Raw genomic sequence first — 25,851 nt, 5'->3', positions numbered from 1 at the left:
AGCCTTGGTATTGTACTCTACTCACTCGCACCCACTTTTCATATCACACCTGTTGTCAAACCTTGTCATTTCCATCTTCACAACATCTCTCATATGAGTTCTTTCCTCTCCACACGCACAGCCACCTCCTTCATGAAGACCCTCATCACCTCTCACCTGAACTACTCCAATAGCCTTTTAACTGATCCTGCCTGAAGTTTCTTCCAATCTGTTCTCCTCTCGGCTGCCCAAGTGATTTTCCTAAAGCTCAGATCTGACTGTGTCATCTCCCTAATTCAGACAACTGGAATGGCTCCCTCTTTCCTCTGGGATCATTTAGAAAGTCCTTTGGCATTTAAAGCCCTTCACAGCCTGACCCCTTCCATCATTGCTATTCCTTTCCTCAGTGGTACTCTACGATCCAGCTCCACCCACCTCTCACACAATTCCCTGTTTCTGTGCTTTTGCATTGACTGATTCTCACACCTAGAATGCTCTCTCCTCACCTTTCGCTCCTTCTTTAAGATTTAGCTCAAGTTTCACCTTCTGTAGGAGGCCTTTCCCAGTCCCCCTTGCTGTTAGTGTCTGTCCCCTAAGATTACCTTCAGTTTCCTCTCTGTATGTTTTTGTGTACATAGTCATTTTCACACTGTCTCCTCCGTTCGAATATGAGCTCTTGGAGGGCAGGAGCCAGTTTGGCCTTTCTTCGTATCGCCAATGCTTTTCACAGTGCCTGCCACGTAAGTGAAGTGCTTAATAAATGCCTGTTGACAGAAGAATATACTGTATAAGAAGGGCCAGCACTGAGGTGTGGACCTGTAGTCTTAGAGAGACCGAGATAAACAGAGAGGAGAAGTGGGATGTGTTTTCCTATAACCAAACCCATTTATGTATGTGACTTGAGAAGTATTGGATGTAGTGAAAAGAGGCTGATTCCTTCACACAAGCCCTTATTACAGAATGTGCATTGTGTTACTCAGGAGTGCAGGGTGCTGTCAGAGACATTGACAGAAGTTCAGCTAGAGGCGTTTGCCTGTGACTGTGGGATTTTTACAGCGGTATATATTGAACCCACGAGAAACAAGAGTCCAAGCAAAGCCAACCATTGCAGTCACCTCATCGGACAATTCCCACGTGCACAGTCCTCAGCTCTCTTGTAAGGAAGACATGTTTCCTTGTCAGTTTTCTAAGACTGAGATTGTTCATTTAAAAAAAATTTTTTTTAATTAACAAGCATTCATTTTATCTCTTTTTTTTTTTCAATCTCTCTCAGTGGGAGAAGAAAACTTAAACCCTTGTGACAAATTTTCTCAGTCAAGCAAAACAAACTCCCATATTGGCCATGTCTAAGAATGTAGGCTTCATTCAACATCTTGGGTGAATCACCTTTCTTTTAAGGAGGTAGGCAACATGCTTCATCAAGGATCTCACCATCTGATGGGAGACACAACATAGAACCACTATGTATATGCAAGCTACATAGAAAGGAGATAAAAGGCACTGGCAGCAGGCCACAGCTAGGGAAGAGAGAGAACACCACATTTCCTACACATCCTCCCCTGGTGCTCTGATTTCCTCATTGGATGTTCTTATTGTGTCTAGCAGTACCGTAGTATTCCATTATATCTGTGTGTCAGCTTGTCCAGCCATTCCTTAAGCAATGGGTTCACCACAGGCATTTTCAGTAAGAGGTAATTGCGAGCCTGAGGCAATAGCACAAAGGAAGTTGGTCATTCCCACTGATAAGGAAGTTTGGGGGATCAGCACCAGGGTTTTTTTCTCTAAGGAATGAGGTCGGTCAATAGGGGAAAGTGAAAAGCAGAAGATGTGGCTTGGAAAAGTAAAAAGAAGGGGAAAAACATTGGCTAAGAGACTGTTTCTGTGTCCTGTCACAGCAATGGCATCTACTGTCCACAGGCTAGAAGGCTAAGTAGCCCTTGGAACCTGGAACAGGAAGGGTAGCTTTCCCCTGAACTAGTCAAGTCCAAGCCTGTTGGCTCCATAGGAACGTATGAGTCATTAGAGGCTCTGTCAGGCTCCCTCCCTGATGCAAATGGGAAGACCCAAGAGCCACAGGAAATGTGTGATTTGATAGTTTAGGGCTTAAGAATGAGATACTAAATGTAAAATAGTGGATACTTAATAAAACCAGTTAAATGTCATATCAAATGGTGAGTTTGGGGTGGTAGGCAGCCTAGAGAGATTTGACAGCTGGGCCATAGACTTATTTTTTCTTGCCTCTGTTTCATTTCTTTCTCAGTATAGTCTCCAGAAAAAGGCTGGCACTGCTAGGTAGCCAAGACTGTGATATATATGGATTTTCCCATCAGCTTTGATAGTGGGATAAAAGCACTAGGTTTGGGGGCCAATTTATATTTCTCTCCTCTGGTAAAAGTTAGAGCAAAATCTTGGTTTCCAGGCTGATGGCTACTCCTGTAGCTCCAGTTAGCAGGTTTGCAACCATAAGTTGCACCAATATTCATTGGGCTCATTGAGTGAAAAATTCTCGTCCTTGTTGGAAAATTTATTGTGCCTAACTCTAATGGAAGAACTACCAAGGCTAATTTTAGGGGCCCTGCCCTCAGGAAGCTTATGATCTAGCTGGGAAAATAAACATTTAAACTAGCACTGAAGTACACAGCATTATGTGATTCAAATACAAAATGACTGGTCCAGATACTATTTTTCTGCCTTCCTACACCCAGTCCCTCCAGAACTAGTGTGGCTCAAGACATGCTACCTAAGAAAACTGACAGAGATACCTGGAGTGAGGGATTTTGGAGTGTAAACCAAGCTTCCTTCTCCTGAAAGGATTAAGGCAGGAGTCCTTGTGTTTCCCCAGGCAGGTTGTCATTCAAGCCCACCAGGAACAGCTGGACAAAATGGCAGAACTGGATTTCAAGGAAGAGAGTTTGATCGATCAAATGTCAGCAGCTGTAAGTACACTGTGGGAGGACCTCTGAAAGGTGGGCCCATTAACTTCAAGATGAAATTACCAGGAATTGTCTCCCAGTTATGCCTTAATTCTACACAGGAGAATAATGATTGGCTGTCAGCTGACTTAAGACAGTCTCGGTACTTCTGGCCTTAAGACTTTGAAGGTTGCAGCCTTGGCCTGAAGCAGAGGCTTCTGACACTCTCTTAGCTGCTTCAGTCTCTAACCATTTATCAAGGACAGGTGCTCTGGTCATTAGACAGCCCTGGTATCAGGAGGGAGTCAGTGTCTTGCCAGCCCCAGGTCTCCTACCCCAGGCCAGAGGATGACTAATGGCAGCTTTGTGACACCAGGAATGATGTCAGGCAGACCTGGGTTTAAATCCAATCTCGGTGTTTACTAGCTGTGTGACCCTGAGCAGGTCACTAGGGTAACCTCTATCTTCCTCAGTTTCCTCAACTGTAAAGTGGAGATAATGATGGCACCTCTCTCCAGGGTGGTTGTAAGGACTCAATGATAAATATAAAACACTTAGCACAGTCCCTGGCATATAGGTTCTGTATAAATGTTGCCTATCATTATTATTATTATTTCTCATTGTTGTTATTGTAGATCTGGTTAGTGCCAGGATTAACCCAAGCTTATATTTTAGGTGGAACAGGGTCAAACCAGATCCCCCAGCTAGCTCCCTGGGATGGTTTTACTCCATGAGGATTCCCTGATCTCTTTTCCCTTTGGGACCAAGCTGGGGTTGGAGAGAAAGGAACGAGGTGTCCTAAGGATTGGCTCAGTCGGCTCCTTCGGTAGCACCCACTGAGAGTTCTCAGAAATGTGTCGTGAGCCACACACAGCAGATGACAACTGGCCCTCTGACTGCTTTGTCCTGCCCCATCTCCATTCCCTGTAAGAATCCTCTAATGGGAGAAGCAATGGATTTAGAATCTAGAGAACTTCAGCTCTGTCCCTTCCTTGCTAAGTAATTAGGGCAGATCACCTCACCTGTGTCAACCTTTTTCCTCATTTATAAAATGGGATTAATAATACTTAAATGACTTAACCAGTTGGGTTATTGTGAAGAAAGTGCTTTATAAGCTTGAACGCACTCATGTATGTATGTGTGTGCATATATGTATGTGTACATGTGTGTATGTGCATGTGTGTAGGTGTGTCTATGTCTGTGTGTTATTGTTATGAGCTCTTTGGCATAGAAATGTAAGGTGAACTCATCCTTGGTTTGTTTATTTACACATGTCCCGGAGACAAATTCTTGTTACATCCATAAAGAAAAGATCAGCTGTTTGTTTACCTCTTGAGGTGACTGAGAAGAGGCAAGAAGGATTAGACTATTCCTGTGTAGGAGCCACTGTGCTGATGCCAACCCCCCACTCACTAGCTGCTGCAGTCACTGTTAGTCTCCTTTCCCATAGAGGGACCAGCAGTTCTGTGGATGGTAGCCTTTCCTACCAGTGATTGCAGGAGCTAAGCAAGCACTGTAAGAGGCCTGCTGCTGGAGAAGGGGGAGGAAAGGATCCATATATTTCAACTCTATGGAAGTGAAGCTCAGCTGAGGCCATCAGTCCACATTTAGGTCAGTTCACTTCGTTCCTATATTTATGAACTGCTCTATGGCCAGAGCTAGACTGTGGAATGATAAGAGACATAAATGTGTTTTCCCTGTCTGGTTGGGAAACAAGACACATTTCATAGAAACAGCTAAATAACAATAAACACCACTAAATGTTACCACTATACACAATTGGGAACAGAGAATAATAGGGTGCGATTACTGAGGGCTGCAGCAATTGAGAAAAATACCATGATTGTTAGAGTTTCAGTAGGGGAACTAGATCCTGAAGGACAAATAGAATTTGAATATAGAAGAAGAGGGAAAACTTTAGTAAAGGCCACATTGCAGATGAGCTTGCCATGTTTTCATCACAATGAGACTAGCCTGAATCCGGCAGAAGATGAGGGGTTAAATGTGGGTGATAATTGTAGAAATGTCCATAGCACTTTTTACCATTTGCTGAGAACTAAATGTGTGTGTGTGTGTGCGTGCACACACATGTGTGATATGCAAAGCTCCTTTGATCTTCACAATAGCCCTTTGAGGTGGGTAATTCAAATGTTATCACCATTTTACAGATAAGGAAACCGAGGCTCACAGAAGGTATCCCAGGAGTAGAAATGGAAGAGTTGTTCTCCAGATTTTCCAAATCCCAGGCTCTTTTCATGATACCCCAGTGTCTTTAAGAGATTAATTCAGGAACCCGTTTCCCACATTTTTCAATGGACTGTCCTTATTTCCTCCCCTAGGATTTTGAAGACTTTGTGACCAAGCTAGATGAAATCATGGTCCTGAAATCCAAGTGTATCCAGAGTCTCCGAGGCCAACTGCAGCTCTACCTTGCCTGCTGCAAGCCTGAAGCTTCTCTGGAGAGGACATCAGCCTCTTAGACTGAAGGGTCCTTTGGAGAGGTGGAGAGGGTTTTGGGGGTGGGGAAGGAATACCCCTGCATGCCCTGACTGTGCCAACAATTTATTTTTATTCTGGTTCCTTTATGACTAGTGCACCATTGAGTTAAGGGAAGACAGGATAGAAGATACCTGTGCGGCAGAGGTGGCAGCCATGTGGGGTGGCACCATGCATCTCTGGCAAATGAATCCTCATGCCTAGTACTCCTAGCCATCACGTGGACCACGCCCAGTGGCAGTGATCCTTGAGACAACACGGCAGCTCTTTTTGTCTGTTACTGAGTGAACGGCCCCACCAAAGGTCAGCCAGATACTAGATGGAGATGCTAGAAGGCCGCGCCTGGGAGTTGAGGAGGACCTGAAGGGTTGGACACTGAGCATTCAGGGAAGGGACTTCGTTATCAGTTCATTCTTGGCATGGAACGCTGCTAGAAGTTGCTTGTCCAGCTGCACCGTTCTTTTAGAACAGAATTTGATTCCAGTATCTCTGATAATTAACAAAAGTGTAAGTGATGGGCAGGAATTGCCTAGAATTTTTCTAAGCATGGACTCTGAATGTCAGGGAGTGGAGGGGCGGTTACGCCGTTAGCTGACAGTCCCTTTCTTTATTCCTTGGACATTTTGACAAAATTGAAGTTATCAGTTCAAGTCCAAGGGACTTCCTCATGCCAGGGATTGGAGACTAAAATTGGTTTGAGTTTTTAAGTTGACTATTTTTAAAAACTAGTGAGATTATGTTAAATTTGATATGTATTTAATTAATAAAAAGAGCCCCGATTTCCACACCCTGTAGGCCAACCCATCCTTTGTTGTTAAATGGAAGGCTGTTTGTGACCTTGTGCTTTTTCAGCAAGTGTATGCTTGAGCTGTTTTGTGCTGTGACCACGTTCATCTCAGGGCTTGTCTGATGGAACGAAGTATTGGTATATGGTGCTCATCTCTGGGTCTGCGGTTTGCTCTCTTTCCAGCTCCAAGTGGTGATCCCTGTATGTGCAAGTGGGCTTGGTGACAGCGCACCCCATGTGGCCTGACGTCATTATAGTATATTCACCTACCTCTTTCTGATCCTTCCGAAAGTTCTGTGAGTCAGGCCTGGCAAAGGTTGTCGTCCCCATTTGTAGGCTGAAAAACTGGTGGTTTAGGTGAAGCGACACGCCCATGGTCATACAAAGAGTTAGTGAGCTGAGACTAGAGAGCAGATCTCTTAGCCTTCCACAGCCCACATTCCCTGGCCATGTTAGTCCTGTCTGGGAACAAAATTAGCAGTGACAGTGCTACCCCTCCCTCAGGCCGTGCTGCTGTACTCATCCAGACTTGGGAACACTTCCTTAACTCATGTAAATTAGGACAAGCTCTAAGTAGCCCTGCCCCTGTGTGAGGTGTAATGCAAATGCCACCGTGGGCTTCCAGCACAGTTAAGACAGAAATACTGACTTGCATAGGCACAGCTTCGTACTTGGTCAGATTGTTAGAAGATTGCAGCCTTCAGGTGAATAAGCCATTAGAGAATATCGGCATGGGCTCAGTTTTCTGTGTATCCACCATATAACTGATGCCCGTGATTGCGGTTTCTCCTTGTGGTTCCAGCAGCTCACGTATCCTCTGCAAGGTACTCCTTGGGCCTGTGACTGTACCTGCTGCTTCTGTAGCTATCTAATTTTGCTGGGAACTGAGTTCACTCCAGTATCTTGCTTGGTCAGAGTAAGGGGAGCCAGATTTGGGTTCCTCAGTTTGTCATCGATAGGCCCTGTAATAACCTTCCAGAGCCCACAGATACAGCATCTCACCTGTCCTTTCTGTGCCGTTTCAGTGCCCCCTTCCCGTCCCCCAACTAGTGTATTTGCTGGTCTATTTAGGGAGATGTAGCTTAGACTGTTCAAGGTGAAAAGGGTATTAGATACCATCTTATCCAAATCTCTCATTTTACAGATTAGGGAAGCGCCCAAGGTGATCACACAGCTAGTCAATGGCAGAATCCGAGTTTGAACTCCAGTCTCCTGACTCCCAGCCTTACCTGTACTCACTGTCTCTGGGTAGCCAGAATAAGTCACTCATCAAACTGGAAGGGCTTCAGCTAGATTCAGTTCAGTAAACCTTTATTAAGTGCCTAGTATGTACAGAGCATTAGGGATACAAAGACAAAAGTGGAACCACCCCTGCCCTTGAGGAGCTTACAGTCTGCATAGGGAAGAAGGGATAAATACATCCTGTACACAAATAAATATGGAGAATGTACAAAGTTATAGAAAATAATTTCAAGAAGGAAAGAATGTTACCAACTTTGGGATATCAGGAAAGTCCTGATGCACAAGGTGATACCTGAGCTGTGCTTTGAAGAAAGCCAAGGGTGGGTTCTGGGAGGCAGACTGAGGCTTTCTGGAGTGCGAGACCATTTGCACAAGGGCACGGACGCTGGCCAGGGGAACTTGAGGAAGTGAGCCACTCTGGAATAGAGGGTATAAAAACATGATGTCGAGGCCTCTAGATGCCAGTCTGTACCAGAGGACCGGAGGCAGAAGGGACTTTACCCAACACTAGATGACAGACCTGGCAGTTAACCTCCAGTCCAGTGACTACAAATCCGGTGTGCCTGACCCACAGCCTCCCCAAACTTGCATTTTTTTCATGCTGGTACTCCCAATCTCACCCAGGCTGGAAGTGCAGGGGTCACTTACAGACCTTGATCTCACTGCTTGTTGGCCTGGGAGCTTTGACATACTCCTTTTCCTGCCTGGCCTGATTCACCCCTACTTAGGCACCCTTTCTAGTGGTCTCCTTGCTTCCAGGGTCTCAACATATTGATGTTGGATTTAGTGTGAGCAACCAGTTGGCTTAGCCCACGGCAGTTCAGCTCAGACCTCTCAAGCCCCCACCAAGACGGGTTGCACCATTAGACCCTTTCCTTCCTCAGATGGTTTTGGGGAATCTGAAGAGTCATCAGCTCAGGCCCAGACCCCTCGTGATCCTGAGGAGCTGGGATGACAAGTGTGAGCCACCAGGGACAGGTTACAGAGTCAGGTGTTTTAGGAAGGAATGTAAGTTTGGCAGCTGTGTGCAGGACAGACTGCAGACTGGAGATGAAGAGTGACTGAGAGGCAGGAAGAGCAATTAGGAGACATTGTAATAGTTCAGGCAGGAGACAGCTATGTCCAGTAAAGGCCGGAGATGGGCGTGAGATGCTGGGGTGAGAGAGCTGACAAGTTTTGGCAAGTAGATGAGGATATCTAACCCTCCTCTCTCTCCTGACTCCCTGTACCCAATTATCCACTCTGGCTGGCTGCCAAATATCTCCCACTGGATGGCCCACCAGTATCCAATCCAAACTCATGCCTCCCTCCAACTTACCTTTTCTACTGACGACCATCTTTCTATGAAACTCAAGCTTGACCCTGCCCTCTCACTGAACCCCCCTGTCCAGTCAGTTGTCAAGTCTTACTGATCCTATCTCTACAGCTTTCCTCATGTTGTCTTTCTTAACACTCACGCTGGTGAGCCTTCACCTCTTGTCTGAGACAGTTTCTAGAGAAAGAAGGGCACAGCCTTGGGGAATGCCCACTCAGTAACTGGGGGGAAATTTGTAGGCAAAGGAGCCTTGAAAGGTCAAAAAGTGAAGAAAAGCAGAGAAAAAGCAGTGTCAAGGAAGCTTGAGGCAAGAGTGTGTCCCAGCAGATGAAGATGTGATCAACAATGTCAAAAACTGCAGAGGTCAAGTAGAATGAAAGCTGAGGGGGGCCAAAAAACATTGATTTTGGCAGAGATCATGTAGCCTTGGGCATACAACTTCATAGTGAAGCCAAGAAATGACTAAGAGGTGAAGAAATTGAGGCAACTATTGTAAATGGCTTTTCCTAGGAGTTTGGCTTTGAAAGGGAGAATTAATTACAGCATGACAGCTTGAGGAGTCAACAGTGAACGTTTTCCAAAAGAATGAGGGAGACCTGAGCATGTCTATACAAAGCAGAAAGGGAGTCTGTGAATCAGCAAACTGAAGATGAGGAAAAGAGACAATGACAGAGAGGACAAGCTCCTGTGGGCAGTGAGGCAATGGGATCCAAAAGCTCAAGGCGAGGGGTTAGCCTTGGCAAGGCTACCTCTTCATCAGAGACTGGAGAAAAGAGGGAACTTGTGGTGGCCTCTGTTCTCAGGAAAGCAGATGATGTCTTTTGACAATGAAGGAAGCAAGGAGGCAGTGTAGAAGTCTACCAACAGGTTTTGAACAGCCCTTATAGAAAATGTAGTGAATGAAAAAGTATGCACAAACGTTTAAAAGAATGTATAAAGTATAAATGCAAGTGAGTGCGTTTGAAATGTTAAAATAAGTCAGCACAGCCACATTATTTGCAGGCCCATTCAGCAGGACAAATAGGAAAAAAAAAAAGCTGGTGGTGGGAGTAACTTGGTTGGGGTTTAGCATGGCATGGCTGGTGATGGGAAAGGACCACAGAGTCAAGGTAGCTGTTAGTGCATAGCTGAACTGATCAGCAATAGAGAAGGAGGAAGTGAGACTGAGAGAGATGGACCAGAACAACTCTAAAGCTTCCTTCCAAACACAAAATGTGAGCTCCTTGAGAGTAAGGTCTGTCTTTTCTACTTGGATTCCCAGCACTGAGCACAGTGTTGTGTACATAGCAGGCACTTTAAAAATGTTTCATTCATTCATAGTAATATAATTAAATATTCAAGTGCCTACTATTTGTAAGGCACTGTTTTAGAATCTGGAGAATACAGTCCTTGCCTTCAAGGAGTTTACTGGAAGCATATAATACAAACACAGTTAAATACAGTACAAAGAAAATTGAAAGCATGAATAACCAGGGAAGAGGAGCCTGCCCCCATACCCCCCCCCTCCCCGTTCCCTGCCAAAGGTAATCAGGGACAGACAGGTTTGAGCTGAAATTTGAAGGACAAGATTTCTGAGAGGTAGAGATAAGGGAAGAAACTGCACAGAAAACTGCTTTTGTTACTGCATTAAGACAAGAGTTGGAATATGGAGTTTTCACACAACAGCTAGTGATCCTATTTGGTTGGACCAGAATTCGTGGAGAGCGGTATGAACATTAATGGTCATAACTGAATGTGAATGGGATAAACTCACCCATAAAACAGGATAGCAGAATGGATTGGACACTTGAATCCAACAATAGGTAACATATTTGAAATATACACAGGTAAAATAAAGTTCCTAATTAAACGATTAAAAATGGAAATTAAATTTTGCTGAAAGGTACCAAAGACAATGAAAGTAGTATGAAATGAAGCTGGGAAAGCAGAAGTCAGATTACGGGGAACATGAAGTGCAATGCTAACAAGTCTGCATTTCATCCTGCCACCAACAGGTTTTTGGTGTGTGTCATTTTGTTGTGGGGAGGCCAGAGTAGAGAAATGAGCCTAGATTAGTCCACATCAATATTCTCTTAAATGCCAAGTCTAAATGGTCTTTCCATCCTAATCCTTTCTCCTGTTCACCTCATATCTGTATGACTGCTCCTTCTCAGTCTCGCATAGCTCCAAATGTACTTCAATCCCCCTAACACTGGGTGTTCCCAAAGTTCTGTCCCAGGACCTCACTCTTCTCCCTTCCTGCTCTCTCTGGATGATCTCATCAACTCTCAACTAACAACTCTATGCAGATGACTCCCAGTTCGACATATCCAGCCCATCTCTTGGTCCTAGATCAACAATTGCCTATTGGATATTTCAAACTCTAAATGTTCTAAAAACGCTGAAATTTAAACTCATCTGTTGAAAGCATCACCACCCTTCCAATGTCTCAGGCTTGTAATTTGCATTTATTCCGGTCACCTCACATATCCAATCAATTGCTAGCCGTCTCTCCCCCACCCCTGCTGCAACTTAGTTTAGGCCCTCATCACCTACCCCTCACTGAAATTGCAACTCTCTGATTTCTCTGTCCCAACTCTGGCCCATCCTGCATACTGCTTCCAAATTTTTCTTAAATAGGTCCAAATCTGACCATGTGACTGACTCCCCTATTCCACCAATTCCAGTGACTTCCTATTGCTCTTCTAGGATAAAATGGAAATTGATTTGTTTAGCCTTTTACAATCTTTGTTGTAGTTCAGTCATTTCAGTTATGTCTGACTCACTGTGACCCCATCTGGGGTTTTCTTGGCAAAGACACTGGAGTGGTTTGCCGTTTCCTTCTCCACCTAATTTTACAGAGGAAGAAACTGAAGCAAACAAGGGTAAGTAACTTGTTCAGGGTTCACAGCTAGAAAGTATCTAAGGCTAGGTTTGAACTCAGGTCTTCCTGACACCAGCCCAGCATTCTATCCACTGAACCACCTAACTGACCTTTGCAGCTTGGCCCCAACCTCTATTTATTCTACTTGGAAATTACTCCTTCCTCACTCGGTGATGCAGCTAACCTGGCTTTCTTTCTCTTCCTTACAACACGTACCGTTATCTTTGCACTGACTCATTCCTGAAATGTACTCTCCTTAACCTCTGCCTAAGAATCCTCTTCCTTTTAGATGAAACTTAGGCACAATCTTCTTCATGAAACCTTTCCTGGACTGCCCCAAACTGCTAGTGATCTACCCTTCAAACTATTTTGTATTCTTCTACTTTGTAGATATATTAGCTTTAAAATTATGATTTATTTTATGTGTACTTGTCTCCTTCATTAGGATTTAAGTTCACTGTGAGTAGGACTGTTTCATTCTTTGCCTGATGCAGTGCTTGAGACATAGTAGGCACTTAATATTTATTAAGGTAAGAATTAGTGGTGGGCTATAGGAGTAGAGGGTGGATTTGTGAAGTCAAAGGCAGAAGCAACAAGATTTTCTAACTGATTAGATGTGGATGGGTCAGTCCTGGAGAAGACCAAGGAGTCTGAAGAAGGGTGACTGGCTGTTTTGCATTTGAGATGCCCAAAGGAAATTCAGGAAAGAATACACAGTAGGCAGATGAGTGAAGTTAGAATGAACACTCTGTTTTGTGGAGTCATCTGCATAGATTATGCTGAATCCCTGGAACCTCTAATGAAAGGGAACCCAAAATCCAAGTCAGATTCACAGAATGTTATAGCTGGAAAGACTCTCAAAGAATCTTTGGATACACTACTTAGAAACAACGAATTGTTGTTTGTCGTTTTCATTGCCTTAATGCCTACCTTCTCCTCCCTCAAAAACAGTTCAAATGGCCTTCTAGATTTTTCTGAGAGCTTATGTAAATAGATAGAAAGATGATTCAGCAGAGGAAATGAAGTGGACAGAAAGGAACCAGGAGGCCTGTGTCAGGGAAACCAAGGAAAAAGTATCAAAGGTAAGATCAGTCAACATCATCAAAGCTGCTGCAGGGAGGTTAAGGACCGAGGAAAATAAATTGTTTTGTTGTTAAAAGTCATTGGTAATGTTGGAGAGATCATACTTGGTTCATTAGATCATACAAGGCAAATGGTTGAGTAGTTGTGCTGTGTGGCATCTAGTTTATTACCCCATATTGGGGGGGAGGGGGTAATGAGTGTGTGTTTTCGAGAGTGAGAGAGCCATTGGGATCTTCCTATCTACCTTTCTTGCCCACAGCAGCTGAGGAGATGGGCTCCTTCTGTTAAAAGATTAAATTCTGAGCTTTCTGTAACCTTTCTCCCAAAAGCAAGGGTTCTTATCCTAGGTAGGGTCCATGAACTATTTTTGTAAATAATTGCATTCAGGATAATTAGTTTCCTTTTTAAGCTGTGTATTTTATTTTATGCATTTAAAAAGTTATTCCAAGAAGGGATCCACAGACCTCCTCAGACAGCTAAATGGCTCATGATGCAAGAAAGGTTAACTCCTTTCCTAAAGACTAGGTGAAGGACAGAATCCTTTCATTAGTACTTCACTTTCAAAACACCAGCTGAAATTCTGCCAAGGTTCATAGCCATGGAAATTTAGCCAACAGTGCCTACCTCCCTTCACCTGCAAAGGAGGGGGGCAGCTAAGTGGCACAGTGAATAGAGCACCGGTCCTGGAGTCAGGAGGAACTGAGTTCAAATCAGGCCTCAGACACTTAACACTTAGCTAGCCGTGTGACCTTGGGCAAGTCACTTAACCCCAACTGCCCTGCCTTTCCCCCCTCCAAAAAGCAAAAAAAAAAGAAAAAGAAAAAACTACAAAGAGACAGGAGGAAAAAGCCACCCTCTCCTATATCAGACTGAGGTAAAGCTGGGGGGGGGGGGAGAGAAGAAGAGGGGTTTAGGGTCCTCAGGTCACTTGCTACAAAATAGCTACTACTCCCATTGTGAGGCAAACTCCAGAGGACAGCACCACCAGCTAGGCAAGTAGTCTGTTGCTCTGTTCTCTTCAAGGCTGCCAAAATTACCCAAGAAAATGACAGTGAACTGGGTAGGACTGGGAGCTGTTGAGGAAAACATAACACAGTCAAGAATGAACAACTCGGGCGGCTAGGTGGCGCAGTGCCTAGAGCCCCAGAGTCAGCAGGACCCGAGTTCAGTTCCAGCCTCAGACACTTTAACACCAACATAAAAAAACTAGCTATGTAACCTTGGGCAAGTTACTTTACCCCAAACGCCCTCCAAAAGGCAAAAATAAAACCCCCAAAAAAGAATGAACTAGAGAGATAATGAGCACACTCATTGTGTGCTCATTAAAACAGAAGAACCACACATAAACTGGGGGGGGGGGGGGGGGGGGGAGGGGAGGGTCGCAGCACAGCAGAGAGTGAACACAATCAAAAAACACAGTTCTTCCCATCAGTCCTATGGTTAAAAAAAGCCCTCCCACCAGCCTAAGGAAATTCAATTCAACAGAAAAAAACCTTTTAAACTTTTATTAGTAGTTGTTTCTGAAGAATCAAAATAGTTAGCAAATTACTTTAGATTCATCAAGACTGTATTTTTTTTTTTGTATTTAGAGCTTTAACAATGTACAACATAATACAAAACAAACCAAAGAGACTGGGTTCTATTACTAGATGTTACCAAATGTATCATTCTAAAGTAGTGAATCTATTCTCCAAGAATGATGTGGAAAGTAAAACTGAAACAAAATGTGAATTAGGGCTGGGCTAATGGATCGTGGATTCATTCTCCCCAACCCCATTTGAAAGTGCTTGCAAAGAAATTCCTGTTTCACACTGAATTATTAAAGTGTCAACTGAACAGTTTCCTAGTAGCTGGGGACTTAAAACCCTGGGGAAGGTTGTTAAGGGCTAGACTTGAGTGTGGGTAAGCACAGTGGCTGCCTGGCAGAAGGGGCAGAACAGAGCCCAAACTCAATGGCATTCTTCATGCCTTTAAAAGTTTAGGAACCAGTGTTACACTAAGTTAGAATCTTGGAGTTCATTTTTAAGAGAAAAAAAAGTAAAATCAAATAAACACCCTAAAAACCCTTTCCATTGCACTAGATGTGGATTTCAGTTCAGCCATTCTAACAGTGAGGGATGTTTTGGTCAAACACATGACATTCAAAGCAGCACTGACTACCTCAGAGTCTCTCAGAGGGAACTCCAGAACACCCCTGTATCTCCTGCTCATGGCAAGGGTGAGAACACACCAACAAAGTTTGGTCTTGAATATATGTACAGTCCCCCAGAAAAACCAGGGCCAAGCTGGGAAGGGCACTTCTCAAAATACAAATAAAATTAACTGATGGGTGGCATGGGGGCAGAGCTTAGAGGTCCCAACACTCCTCGTGCTTTACCTTCCTCCTCCCCGTTCCCACAGGGATTAGATGCTCACACACATCGATGTGTGGTGTAAAGTCTTCCCCTCCCACCCCCAACAACAACAACAAACCCACAACATTCTTCTTCCTAAGGAGAGGGTGAAGCCACCGGAGGGGGAGGGGCCTCCCGGGACTGGTGGGAATACTTGGGGCCTCCCCAAGGGAGAGACCTCCCGGGACTGGTGGGAATACTTGGGGCCTCCCCAAGGGAGAGATGCTCCGTGGCAGGGTGGAGGTGGGCTGGGGCCTGTTCTCAGCTGGCTCCTGCCCGAGTCATGAGGTCTTCCAATGCATTGTCTTGGTCGTTGTTGTGTAATAATAAAACTTCCTTAATGTCTTTCAGTTCAAAGCCCATTTCCTTAAATTTGCTCATTAATTTAAGAAATTCTGTTGTCTGAAAGAGAAACAGGGGGGTGGGGAGAAAAAGGTTAAAAGAGCCCAACAATACAGATCCCCAAAAAAACATCAAAATAAAATCTGGAAGCACCCGTTTGCTTATGGGACAAGGTCAAAAAGGTCACCTAATAGTTCCAGCATTACTTCACCAGCTTCAATTAAGTCCAGGCAGAAGAGGTGAGGGAAGGAGTTTCAAATGTGAGTAGTTAGACAAAGTCATTTGGGAAGGTGGCCAATGATAAGAGTTCATTTCCCTCACCCACCAGTCCTGCAGCACACTTCTGCAACATTCCCACGACTTCCAGACCCAAGTCATGAGAACTCATCTATATAGAGGAGACTCATGCCTGCTGCTGCTAAGACATCTCAAAATACCTGGCATGGAGCAGTCTAGGATAAAGGCAGTTTTCCACAGTCAAAGGCTCTAATGCTCCACCCCCGAAAATCAACTACAACTCTCCCTTCCTTTCCATCTCAGCTCTGGCTAGAAGTCCATTGGCCAAGATTATTCCTCATTTTTAAACCTTGGGAAGCCCTATAATACTAAGTTCTGTCATGATAAAAACAAACATACTTCTTGCTAGCAGGAAGCTACAGGGAGGGATTAAGGTATCTTTTACTTATACCCCTGGACCTAACCATACCATCATCCCATTGGCCAACCATAGACTCAGTCTCCAGCTGCCACAAACTGGTTTAGAAAGGAAAAGAGTAGGAAGGTCAAGACTTCAAGGAATTGTGTTGCGGTTGAGACTGTATGAAATGAAGTCCAAGAATTCCTAGTCCCTAGGCAGACATATCTAACATCTCTCTACTGGACTCTCTTATCCCTGCCCCAAATCCCATACACAAACCACCAGTCTCACCTTTTCTTCTGAACACTGGTACATTTCCAAAGCTTCTTCTACCAGAATGGGATCAAAACCCTTTTCACAGAGTTGTCCGTGTGCAAACAAATAGTCAAGAACCTAAGAAAAGCAACAAAAAGTCAATTCTCTGGCTTGAGTAGGTCTGCAAGTCATTGCAGTATGGCTCTCATAGAAACAACTAAATTCAGTCTTGTGAGTTCCCTCAAAAGAAGTACAAGGATGAAGTAGAGAGAATGAGAACTCAATGAATCCATGTATCTAACCAACATGAATCCAAAGACTGGTCTTACTGGGAGAAGCAGCTGTCATCAGACAGAGAACTAACGATCTAACCCTGCTCAACCACAACTAGAAACCTGAACCAGCCTATCATTTGTCATCTTAACAGCTCCCTATAGGAATAATGTTTACCCCCAGTGCAATGCATCTTGCTGGTGAGGCTGGAAGTAGAGAGGAGCTACTGTTACCTATCTTTTGTCTTAAACAGTTTCCTTTCTAACCCTATCGCACCTGTATTTTCCCCAAGCACTGGATTCTAAAGTCAGGCCTCCTATGAACTTCTGGGGATAAAGACCTGGTTCCCACAACCAAGGTCTTCTACCAAGAACTAGCCTGTAAAAGACACTGCTACTAAACTCTTGTCTTTTCCCAGGACTACTACTGCCAGTTAAAGGTGTGAAAGTGAAGCAATGGCTGGAACAAAAATCTAACTCACAGGGAAAGTTGCTTGGCCCTGGGTACTTTTCCCCATGTGCTACCACAAATATCCTCAGAATCTCACCTGGAAATGATGGTGCATATTTTAAAAAAGAGAGAAACTACTTTCAAATAACTACTGAGTCTGTGGAACTGAGAGCGGGGTGAAGAATCTGCCTATTTCAGTCTGTGGTTCCTGAACTCAAACAGAGCAATGACTGAAGGGGAGGATGTTGGCTCAGTTAAAAAGGACCCTGCACTCCAAATGCATGTGGAGCTTAAAATACATAAGATCTAGTCCTACCTACTTTCTTTCTCTAGCTTCTCACCTGCTCTATATTTCCTCCTTTCTTCTTCATGGCTTTCAAGACACAATCGTATGAGTAGCCCATGTTGACCACTGTCTCCACACATTGTCGCTCACTGGGGGACAGTGCTTGCAGGTCCGAATAGGTTGGTGTACTTGAACCCTGGGGACAGCTGGGGGTGTTGGGCACTTGCGATGTCCTGACATTGTGAGGCATGACCTGGTGGTGGAGAAACATGCAGGGTTATGCTAGAGTGGGATCCTTGGCCATATAAACAACATGCTGCACAAGAGAAAGACAAAAAAGAGGAGACCATGCCTAGGCAAACTTCCTCCTTACCCTTACCCCACAGTCTATAACCAAGTATATAGTTACTGAAGTGCCTGCTCAGGGGAAAGGGCCAATCTGCACAGTGGAATCTAAACAAGAGAAGGAAGTTGAGATAAAGACCTGAGGCTGAAGTGGAAAAATTCTGTTTCAGACTGAGCTATCTTGCCCTTTCCTCCTGGAGACTAAATTAGACAAATAGGGAAGAAATCATATTTATATTTATACCTAAAAGGGACCCTAGGGTAGCCTTTCCCAAAATGTAGATTTTTTAAAATTCTGTTTGAGTCAACTGGTTCCTATGTTCAAGCCAGCTAACACTATTTTCAATTGGCACTGGTTTTCTGACCATCACTACTACCAAAATGACTGTTTGCTTCCTGGCAGTCAAATGTTTTACAAACTTCAGTCTGCTAAGGATCTACACGGAGGTTTCAGGGAAAAAGCATGAGGCCCCAAAATGATTGAGAGCACACAGATAAGTTAAGTGGAACAGGGACTATAATGACTGAAAATTGAAAAGGCCCTCTAGTCCAACTCATACAAGGAAGGAATTCCCACTATGACATACCCAACAAGTGGTTATTGAGGTATGTAAGTGTCTACTTGAAGACCTCTAAGGAGAGGGAGCCTAAATTTACCTCTTTGAAGCTTCCTCCCACTGCTTCTGATTCTGTTCTCTGAGGCCAAAGAAAACAAATTTAGTCCCTTTGCTACACATCAGCCCTTCAAATACTTGAAGACAGCTAGCCTATCCTTTCCCTCTCCAAGTCTTCTCTTCTGCAGGCTAAAACTCTCCACTTCCTTCTCGAGAGCAAGAGTTTTTGGCTAAATTCCTACTTGCTCTTAAAACAACCCGTCCCAGTTGTACAAGTACAACTCCAGCTGAGGCTGAGAAAAATCTCTCAGATCATGATTCCCAGTCTTCAAAGGTGACCATTCCCTTAACTCAGTCACATACACACAAAGACACAAAGGACTGTTAGCTCTGAACCTATGTTCAATCTGGCCCACAAGCTGAGCAATGGAACTAGGCGCAGGGGTGGGGAACCCTCAGCCTTGAGGCCACATGTGGCCCTCTGGGTCGGGTCCTCAAGTGCGGCCCTTTGACGGACTCCAAACTTCACAGAACAAATCCCCTTAATAAATGGATTTGTTCTGTAAAATTGGGACTCGATTTAATAAAATTGGGTCAAAAGGCCACACCCGAGGACATAGAAGGCCACATGTGGCCTCGAGGCTGCAGGGGAATGAGTAGAGTTTAATCTGCCAGGAGCTTAAATAAAGGTCCTCCAGAACAGCCAACATTCTACCCTGCCTCCATTTGGTCTATTCATGACTTTCACATACACAGTCATTCCCATCTGCTCCTCCCTCTAAAGTTGGAATGGAAAATAGTAATTCCAAGTCACACTTATACAGCGCTTTAAAGTTTGCAAAATGCTTTACATACCTCAGGTGATCAGAGAAGAAACCTGGTCACTGAGACAACTTGAGTTTCTAGGACCTATTTGGCCTTATACCAAGACTGCTAGTTCAATAACTACTATTTGATAATGATTTAATGCAATTTATTACTTCATATCACGTTTATTATAAGTGCTTGTGTACAAAGAATTAAACTATGTAGAAGGGAGAGTGAAGCATATCCAATGCCACCAGTAAGTGCATTGTGGTTGCTGGCTGGTCTCTGGTTCTATTAAAGCTAATGATCTCTGTCCAATCAGGATTATTTTCACCTACACTTGTACCTTTTAAAAAGCCTCATTCCTGGGACAACCTTAATGTCTACCTTAAACATACATGCTTCTCTAGAAGAGTTTAAGAGGATCATCCTTACCTTAACCAACTTCTTATCTAATTGGCACTTATTCTTTGGCCAACCTACCAAAAACAAATATAGAGATATTTCATTCACTTCCTCAGGCTAACTCAGTAAATGCCTTTCAAGGAATCAAAACATTTCCCTTTCATCAAGGTAACTATGGAAGTACCTCAAAATACTATAAAGTTGTTTTAACCTTATTGCCTAGTAGGAAAAAAATTCTAGTATCATCATCATAGGAATTCCTGTGAAGGGGATCACAGATTACAGACAGCAGATACCACCTGAGCCACTACTATAAGGAAAAAACAATTTCTCAAAAGATGCTGGAAAAGAAGAAGAGAAGGCTCTTCATAAACTGTTCCTTTTTTTTCCTGAGTCATAAAGACTCAGTGCTAAGTGAGACCATAAAACTACTTTTGGGGTCAACCTCAATTTATTCTTTGGTAGCTGAACCTATCTATGACTACTGATTGACAGCATGTCTCAGAGGCATCCTAAGCTCAAGTCCAGAAGGGAAACCATTACCATCTCCTCATATTCACCGCTCTCCTAACTTTCTCTGCTTCTCTCTAGGGCACTACCATCTTCCAAGCACTCAGTTTCACAATGCTGGCGTTGGTGCAACCCTCAAATTGTCATATCTAATCAGCTAACAAATCTTGTCATCTTTATCTCCCCAGTATGTTTCTCATCCATTCTCTTGACTGGAACACTTAAGTTTCCCTGCTTCAAGTCTCTCACTGTTCTAATTCGTCTTCCTCACAGGCCAAAGAAATTTTCCTAAAGAACAATCAATCAACAGGCAGTTTATGAGGCACCTACTTCTTGCCAGACATTGTGCTAAGTACTAGGGACACCTATACAAAAGTGAAAGTTCCTGTAGGCAAAGTGCTTATGTTCATTCTATCAAGACAAAGACCATGCAAATATATTATACAAAATGAACATGAGGTAATTTGGGGTTTTCTTGGCACAGAGATACTGCCAAGAAAGTGGTTTGTCATTTCCTTCTCCAGATCATTTTACAATTGAGGGAAACTGAGAGGTTAAGTGACTTGCCCAGGGTCACAAGGCTACTAAGTGTCTAAGGCCGTATTGGAACTCAGGAAGGCCCCAGCACTCTATCCACTGCACCAACTAGCTGTCCTTTGGGTTTGATACACAGATCTGAAAATCAGAGGCAAATGTTACCACCAAGTGAGAGAGTACAGAGAAAAGAGATGAGGGCCTGGGACAGAGCCTTAGAGTACACCCAAAGTTAGGCAAAATGACCTGGATGAAGATCCAACAAGAGAGACTAAGAAGGGGCAGTCAGATAAGTAGGAGGAAAATCAAGAGATCCCTGTCACAGAAATGTAGAAAGGAAAGTTTCCAGGTGGTGGTCAATAGTATCAAATGTGGCAGAGAGGTCAAGAAAATTGAGAGAAGGCACTCGGGCCCATCCAGCGACCAAGACCCCCAACACCTGACCCCAGCCCATGCTCCAGCCTCGGACCCTGGCGCGGTCGCTGCCATGACGGGACTCGCGCTGCTTCATTCTGGCCTGTCCGTGGCCTTCTGGAGCTTCATGATTGTCATAGGAATCTGCTATACAGTATTCGACTTGGGTTTCCAATTCGATGTGGCCTGGTTCCTCACAGAGACATCACCCTACATGTGGTCCAACCTAGGGAGGGCTGGCCATCTCCCTCTCTGTAGTGGGAGCAGCCTGGGGCATCTACATCACAGAATCATCCATCACTGGTGGAGGGATCAAGACCAAGAATTTAGTAAGCATCATCTTCTGTGAGGCTGTGGCCATCTATGGCATCATCACGGCCATTGTCGTCAGCAACATGGCAGAGCCCTGAAGTGGCACTACCCCCAAAGCCAATGGAAACTAACTACCATGCAATGCAGGCTATTCCATGTTTGGTGCTAGCCTCACCGTGGGCCAGTCCAACTTCTTCTGTAGTGTGCGCATGGGCACTGTGGGCAGTGGAGCTGCCCTGGCCGATGCCCAGAATGTCAGCCTCTTCCTCAAGATCCTCACTATAGAGATCTTTGGCAGTGCCACTGGCCTCTTTGGGGTCATTGTGGCCATCCTTCAGACTTCTAAAGTAAAAATGGGAGACTAGGCCTGAAGCACTGGGAGGGCCCTGCCCTGCTGTGCTCTACTCTTAATTTATTGGTTTTCCTGGAGGGCCTGGCTGCCCCAGCCAGTGGGGCTGCTCCCCCATGGTGTCCATACTGTATCCCTCTGGCCCTCACTGTGATCTGCCCCTTTTGGATTCCATTGGAGGGGCAGGCCCTGGCCTTGGACTGGGAGGACATGTCCTCTGCCCACCAGTGTCTGAAATAAAGGTCTGTGTCCTGGGTCACCACCCCCCCCCCCCAAAAAAAAGAAGATTGAGAGGACATTAGACTGGATAATTAATGGATGACTGGAAAGTAGAGAGAGCATTTCAACTGACTGATGCCATCATAAGTCAGACTACAGGGGGAGCCAGAAAAGAGAGCAAAGGAAGTGAAGGTACTGAATATAAACAGCTTTTTCAAGGACTCTGGCTGAGATAGGGGAGAAATTATGTAAGGTAGCAAGTGGAGACAGTAGATCTACTAAGGTTGCTTCAGGATAGAGGCAACAACTACAGCCTGTTTATAAGGCAGCAGAAAGGGAAAGAATGAGGATCGGAAAAGAGATGACAAACGATAGTGAGGAGACACTGCTAAAGAAGATAGAATGGGAGTTGGGAGGGCGGGGGAATGGCTGACAGCTTCCAGTTCGCCTGAGGTAGTCAGCTTTCCTCCAAGTGGTTACATGTCCTTTTAGTCAGAAGCATCGGTTGTGCAGATTGCCATGGATCAGGAAATGCAATTTGTTGAACCTAGTTGGCAGTTTGTGAAGGACTCAATTCGACTTGTCAAAAGGTGTACCAAGCCATATAGAAAAGAATTCCAGAAGACTGCTGTGGCAACAGCAATAAGGTTTGCTATAATGGGACTTATTGGCTTTTTTGTTAAATTGATCCATATCCCTATTAATAACATCATTGTTGGTGGCTGAATACTTCTGGAAGACATTTACTTCTTCAAGCTCAATGGACAAGTTTGGGGTTGAGAAGGTGTTGGCTTTGTTCATTTAGTAAAAATTTTGTCTTATGTGGTTTACCTCCATGGTATTTTCTATATCTGCATTAAAATAACTTTTATGAAAAAAAAAAAAGAAGATAGGATGGGATGAGGGATCAACTTTGGCAATAAGGACCACCTCTTCATCAGAAACTGAACTGAAGGGCATAGTGAAGGGTTGTAGAAGAATCAAAAAGAAAGAACTTGGCAAATGACCAGTTCTTCTCTCCTCAAGAAATTCCACTGGCTCCTTATTATATCTAGAATCAAATAGAAACTCCTGTGTGTCCTTTAAAAAACTTTACACACATTTCTAGTTCAAAACTGAGAATATCCACTTCTATTAAATGTCAAGATTTCTGAATGTTAATATTTTCTCTCTTGATAGCCTATGGAAAAGGTTAGCAGCACACAATGATGCTTCTCAGAACATACCCAAACTCAACCTAGTCAAAGATCCACAACTGAAAAAATCATACCTGGGAGCATTAAGACAGGAAAATGAGCTGAAGAAATGTTGAAAGGTGATAGAAAAATTGGAAAGGAAATGTATGAAAAGGGGAAAAAAATTTAAAAAGAATACATTAAAAAGCAAATTCTTGTCTTCACCAGAGCCATACAAACGAAGGAATATACTAGGTGTCAGAGAGGCAGGCACTTGGAAATAGCTTCAATCTAGGAAAAGAAGCCTAGATTAGGTTAGTGGTCATGGCTAGTACAAAGCTGAGAATGAAAATAACCCCAAATGCTTTCATCACAATCAATCTCAACAAAACGATGCCCCATCTTGATGTCATCCCCACATGTGCAAAACTAATTCCTACCATCCCTTACTTTTACAGGAGAGGTAAGGGTGAGTCAGCTTTTTTGGGGCCCCAGCTTAAAAACAATCAAAATATCTTACTGTCAGCACTGTATTTGGAGGTGATGACTCTTCTGTACACACTGACAAAACAGACAAGGAAGGCAGCTGGGATGAGGGGGATAATGCTGGTGTTTCCTTGCCACTGTCCAAATTTAAAGCTGAAAGTCCCACCCCAAGATATCCATTGAGTTCACTAGCATTGTTCTGGGAGCAGGGTTTTAAGGAATTCAAGAAAGTGCCATTTCGGAGGCAGGTGGTGCTGTGAAAAGTGCTTGCAAGTTTTGCTGTCTTCTGCTCACTGTCATCGGAGTCAAGTTTGGGGAAGGAAAGAGACTTGATATTGCTCACAGCAGTGATAGGAGGGAGGGACACTTTGGAAGACAGTGACATCTTTTCACAATTACCTAACTGTGGTAAAGTGATAAAGCCATTGGGTTTATGAAGGGGCTTGAAATCCAGTGCAGCCCTTTCCAAGGATGCCAAGACTTCCTGGTCCTGCAACACAGACCCAGACCCTCCTTTGGGTAAGTTATTGTCTAAGATCTGGGCCACAATAGGCCCAGTTGTACCAACAAGAATGTTTCTCAGTTCTTCTTTCTCATCAATAGTTTTTAATTCCATGTTATCAAATGGATCCTCTTCACATTCAAAGTCAGCAGGGTTGAAGTCTGCCTTCGTATGGGGTGGGCTGAGAACCTTCTGTTTTGTGGCACTGCTGCTAACACGGGTTGGGGTGAGAATATTGTTGTGCTGTAAGCTGGCAAGGATGGGGTTAATGGGGGGTGGCATTGTGGTCGGGCAGTGTGTCTTTGAGAATCCCATTTTGCTGTCACCCTCTGGACCACTCTTGGAATTCACTTTGGAGTCTGTTTCTTCTGCCTTTCGATCAGCTTCCCATTGGGCTTCCTGGATTTTCTTAATGTCTTCTGCCCACTCAATTGTTTTTTTTTCCAAGGAAAAGTCATACTGCAAAACATATAACAAAAAAAAGAGAAAAGACATTAAGCATATGAATATCATTCTTTTATACTTCAGTTTGTTTTTCAAAGAGTTAAAATACTTTTTTTGAAAAGAGATCACTTAAGTGAGAGCTTTGATACCAACACTTCCCTTGTCCAGCCTTTCCTTTCACACAATATGTGAATACATGGACTGGTGATGTAAAAAAACAAAGTTAGTTTATTTTCTATATACAAGCAGATTATGACACCAAATCCTTTTATATTACTTGACCAAACAAATTTTGCTTTTACACTCCTTCCACAAAATTTTACTATAAAGAAATCCTAAGAACCCACTACCATTATTATTGTATACCACTAAATTGGTGGTCTCACTGTCACCCCAAAACACTACGCCTGCTCACAGTATTTCCCCTGAATGGAATGTCTTCACATTTCTTTGTCTCTCCTGAGGCCTGGGTCTTCCACAAGGCCTTCCAAACCACTCAAACTCTTAGTTATACTCACCTCCTCTGGCCTCACTGTCTGTATCATTTATCTAACGCTCACTTGACTATGCAGCTTCACACTGTTACTACTTTTCTGTGCACATAGACCAGAGAGGGGCAGTGGAGAGAGCGCTGGAGACCAGTGTGTGAGCGCTTGCTCTGCTACTTCCTCCATGTTTGTCTTTGGGCAAGTCACTGAATCTCCTGGAGAATGAAGGGCCTCTTAGGTCCCTTAGTTCTAAGTTCACAATTTATAAGTATTATACCTCTTACTACTAGATTTTTAGATCGCCAAGAGTGCAGACCATAATCTGTTTCTTGCATCCCTAACACTTTGCAAATAATGCGTGCTCAACAAAATACTGCCTAGTGAGGATGCTCATCAGCTCACCATCCGAAAATATGGATCTACCTTCATGTAAAAAAATTCATGCATACAGGTCAGAATGTACCAAACAAACTTGAGAGTAATTAGTCACTTCATAAATGGATTCATCTAAGAGTTCTTTTAAACATAAAGGTCCACTAGTACATTTTTAAATTATTTGGGTCACAAAGATTCGATTTACAAATGATTTTTCAGGAAAACATCTATTATGTAAGAGGTTTCTCCTGAATAATACATAATAAAAGTCAGTAATCTCCTTGGTAAATCACCAAGACTATGCAAATGACTGGGTATGCTGATTTGTCCAAGGTTAGAAGTAAAAAAGAAAACAGAAAAAGGATAATATGGCCTAAGGAAAAGAAAAGAAATTAGGGATAGTCTACTGGAAGATTAGAACAAAGGATTAAATAACAGATAACTCAACTGGTTCCTATGCCTAGCATCCAAAATATCATCTTGACTTTCCCAGATCTAAAGAAAACCTGTACACAGATGAAAACATATTTCTAACAACAGCAATGGTGTTTGAGAGGAA

General features: G+C 43.7%; 3 protein-coding genes, 1 long non-coding RNA gene and 1 pseudogene across 10 annotated transcripts in view; 3 read left to right on the top strand and 2 right to left on the bottom strand.

The window, feature by feature from the left end:
- Positions 1 to 6,177, top strand: part of KIF24 (kinesin family member 24) — a 70,815-nt gene extending 64,638 nt beyond the window's left edge. For all 5 annotated transcript variants that reach the window (XM_069101897.1, XM_069101898.1, XM_069101893.1 and 2 more), the window contains 2 exons: positions 2,822 to 2,915; positions 5,231 to 6,177. In XM_069101897.1, the coding sequence (XP_068957998.1) occupies positions 2,822 to 2,915; positions 5,231 to 5,371 (235 nt within the window). In that variant the 3' untranslated portion in view covers positions 5,372 to 6,177. The remainder of the gene's footprint in view (positions 1 to 2,821; positions 2,916 to 5,230) is intronic.
- LOC138172213 (uncharacterized) lies at positions 603 to 6,815 on the bottom strand. Its single transcript, XR_011171074.1, has 2 exons — positions 6,445 to 6,815; positions 603 to 743 (listed from the first exon to the last, which is right to left on the bottom strand). It is a non-coding gene; the product is annotated as an uncharacterized lncRNA (long non-coding RNA).
- Positions 6,816 to 14,167: 7,352 nt separating this feature from the next.
- Positions 14,168 to 25,851, bottom strand: part of UBAP1 (ubiquitin associated protein 1) — a 57,405-nt gene continuing 45,721 nt past the window's right edge. For 2 of the 3 annotated variants that reach the window (XM_069101901.1, XM_069101899.1), the window contains 5 exons: positions 23,518 to 24,444; positions 17,369 to 17,566; positions 16,341 to 16,442; positions 15,249 to 15,472; positions 14,168 to 15,202 (listed from right to left, as the gene is read on the bottom strand). In XM_069101901.1, coding sequence (XP_068958002.1) covers positions 15,332 to 15,472; positions 16,341 to 16,442; positions 17,369 to 17,566; positions 23,518 to 24,444 — 1,368 coding nt within the window. In that variant the 3' untranslated portion in view covers positions 14,168 to 15,202; positions 15,249 to 15,331. Of the gene's footprint in view, positions 15,473 to 16,340; positions 16,443 to 17,368; positions 17,567 to 23,517; positions 24,445 to 25,851 lie in introns of all 3 variants that reach the window. The other variant, XM_069101900.1, reaches the window with a different exon arrangement.
- On the top strand, positions 20,450 to 21,848 carry LOC138172210 (V-type proton ATPase 21 kDa proteolipid subunit c'' pseudogene; annotated as a pseudogene).
- On the top strand, positions 22,027 to 22,710 carry LOC138172211 (protein transport protein Sec61 subunit gamma-like). The gene has a single exon (XM_069101902.1). It carries the CDS (start codon positions 22,342 to 22,344, stop codon positions 22,546 to 22,548), a length of 207 nt encoding a protein of 68 aa, XP_068958003.1. The 5' UTR covers positions 22,027 to 22,341; the 3' UTR covers positions 22,549 to 22,710.

The sequence above is a fragment of the Petaurus breviceps genome, unplaced genomic scaffold (genome assembly GCF_028583685.1).
Source record: "Petaurus breviceps papuanus isolate PSGF00001 unplaced genomic scaffold, PetGlider_PUasm1.0 520, whole genome shotgun sequence".
NCBI classification, from domain to species: Eukaryota; Metazoa; Chordata; class Mammalia; order Diprotodontia; family Petauridae; genus Petaurus; species Petaurus breviceps.
This window is presented reverse-complemented; position numbering and strand designations above follow the sequence as displayed.

Excerpts from the sequence above, each read along its gene's own strand:
- LOC138172211 (XM_069101902.1), top strand. The coding sequence starts at position 22,342 with ATGGATCAGGAAATGCAATTTGTTGAACCTAGTTGGCAGTTTGTGAAG.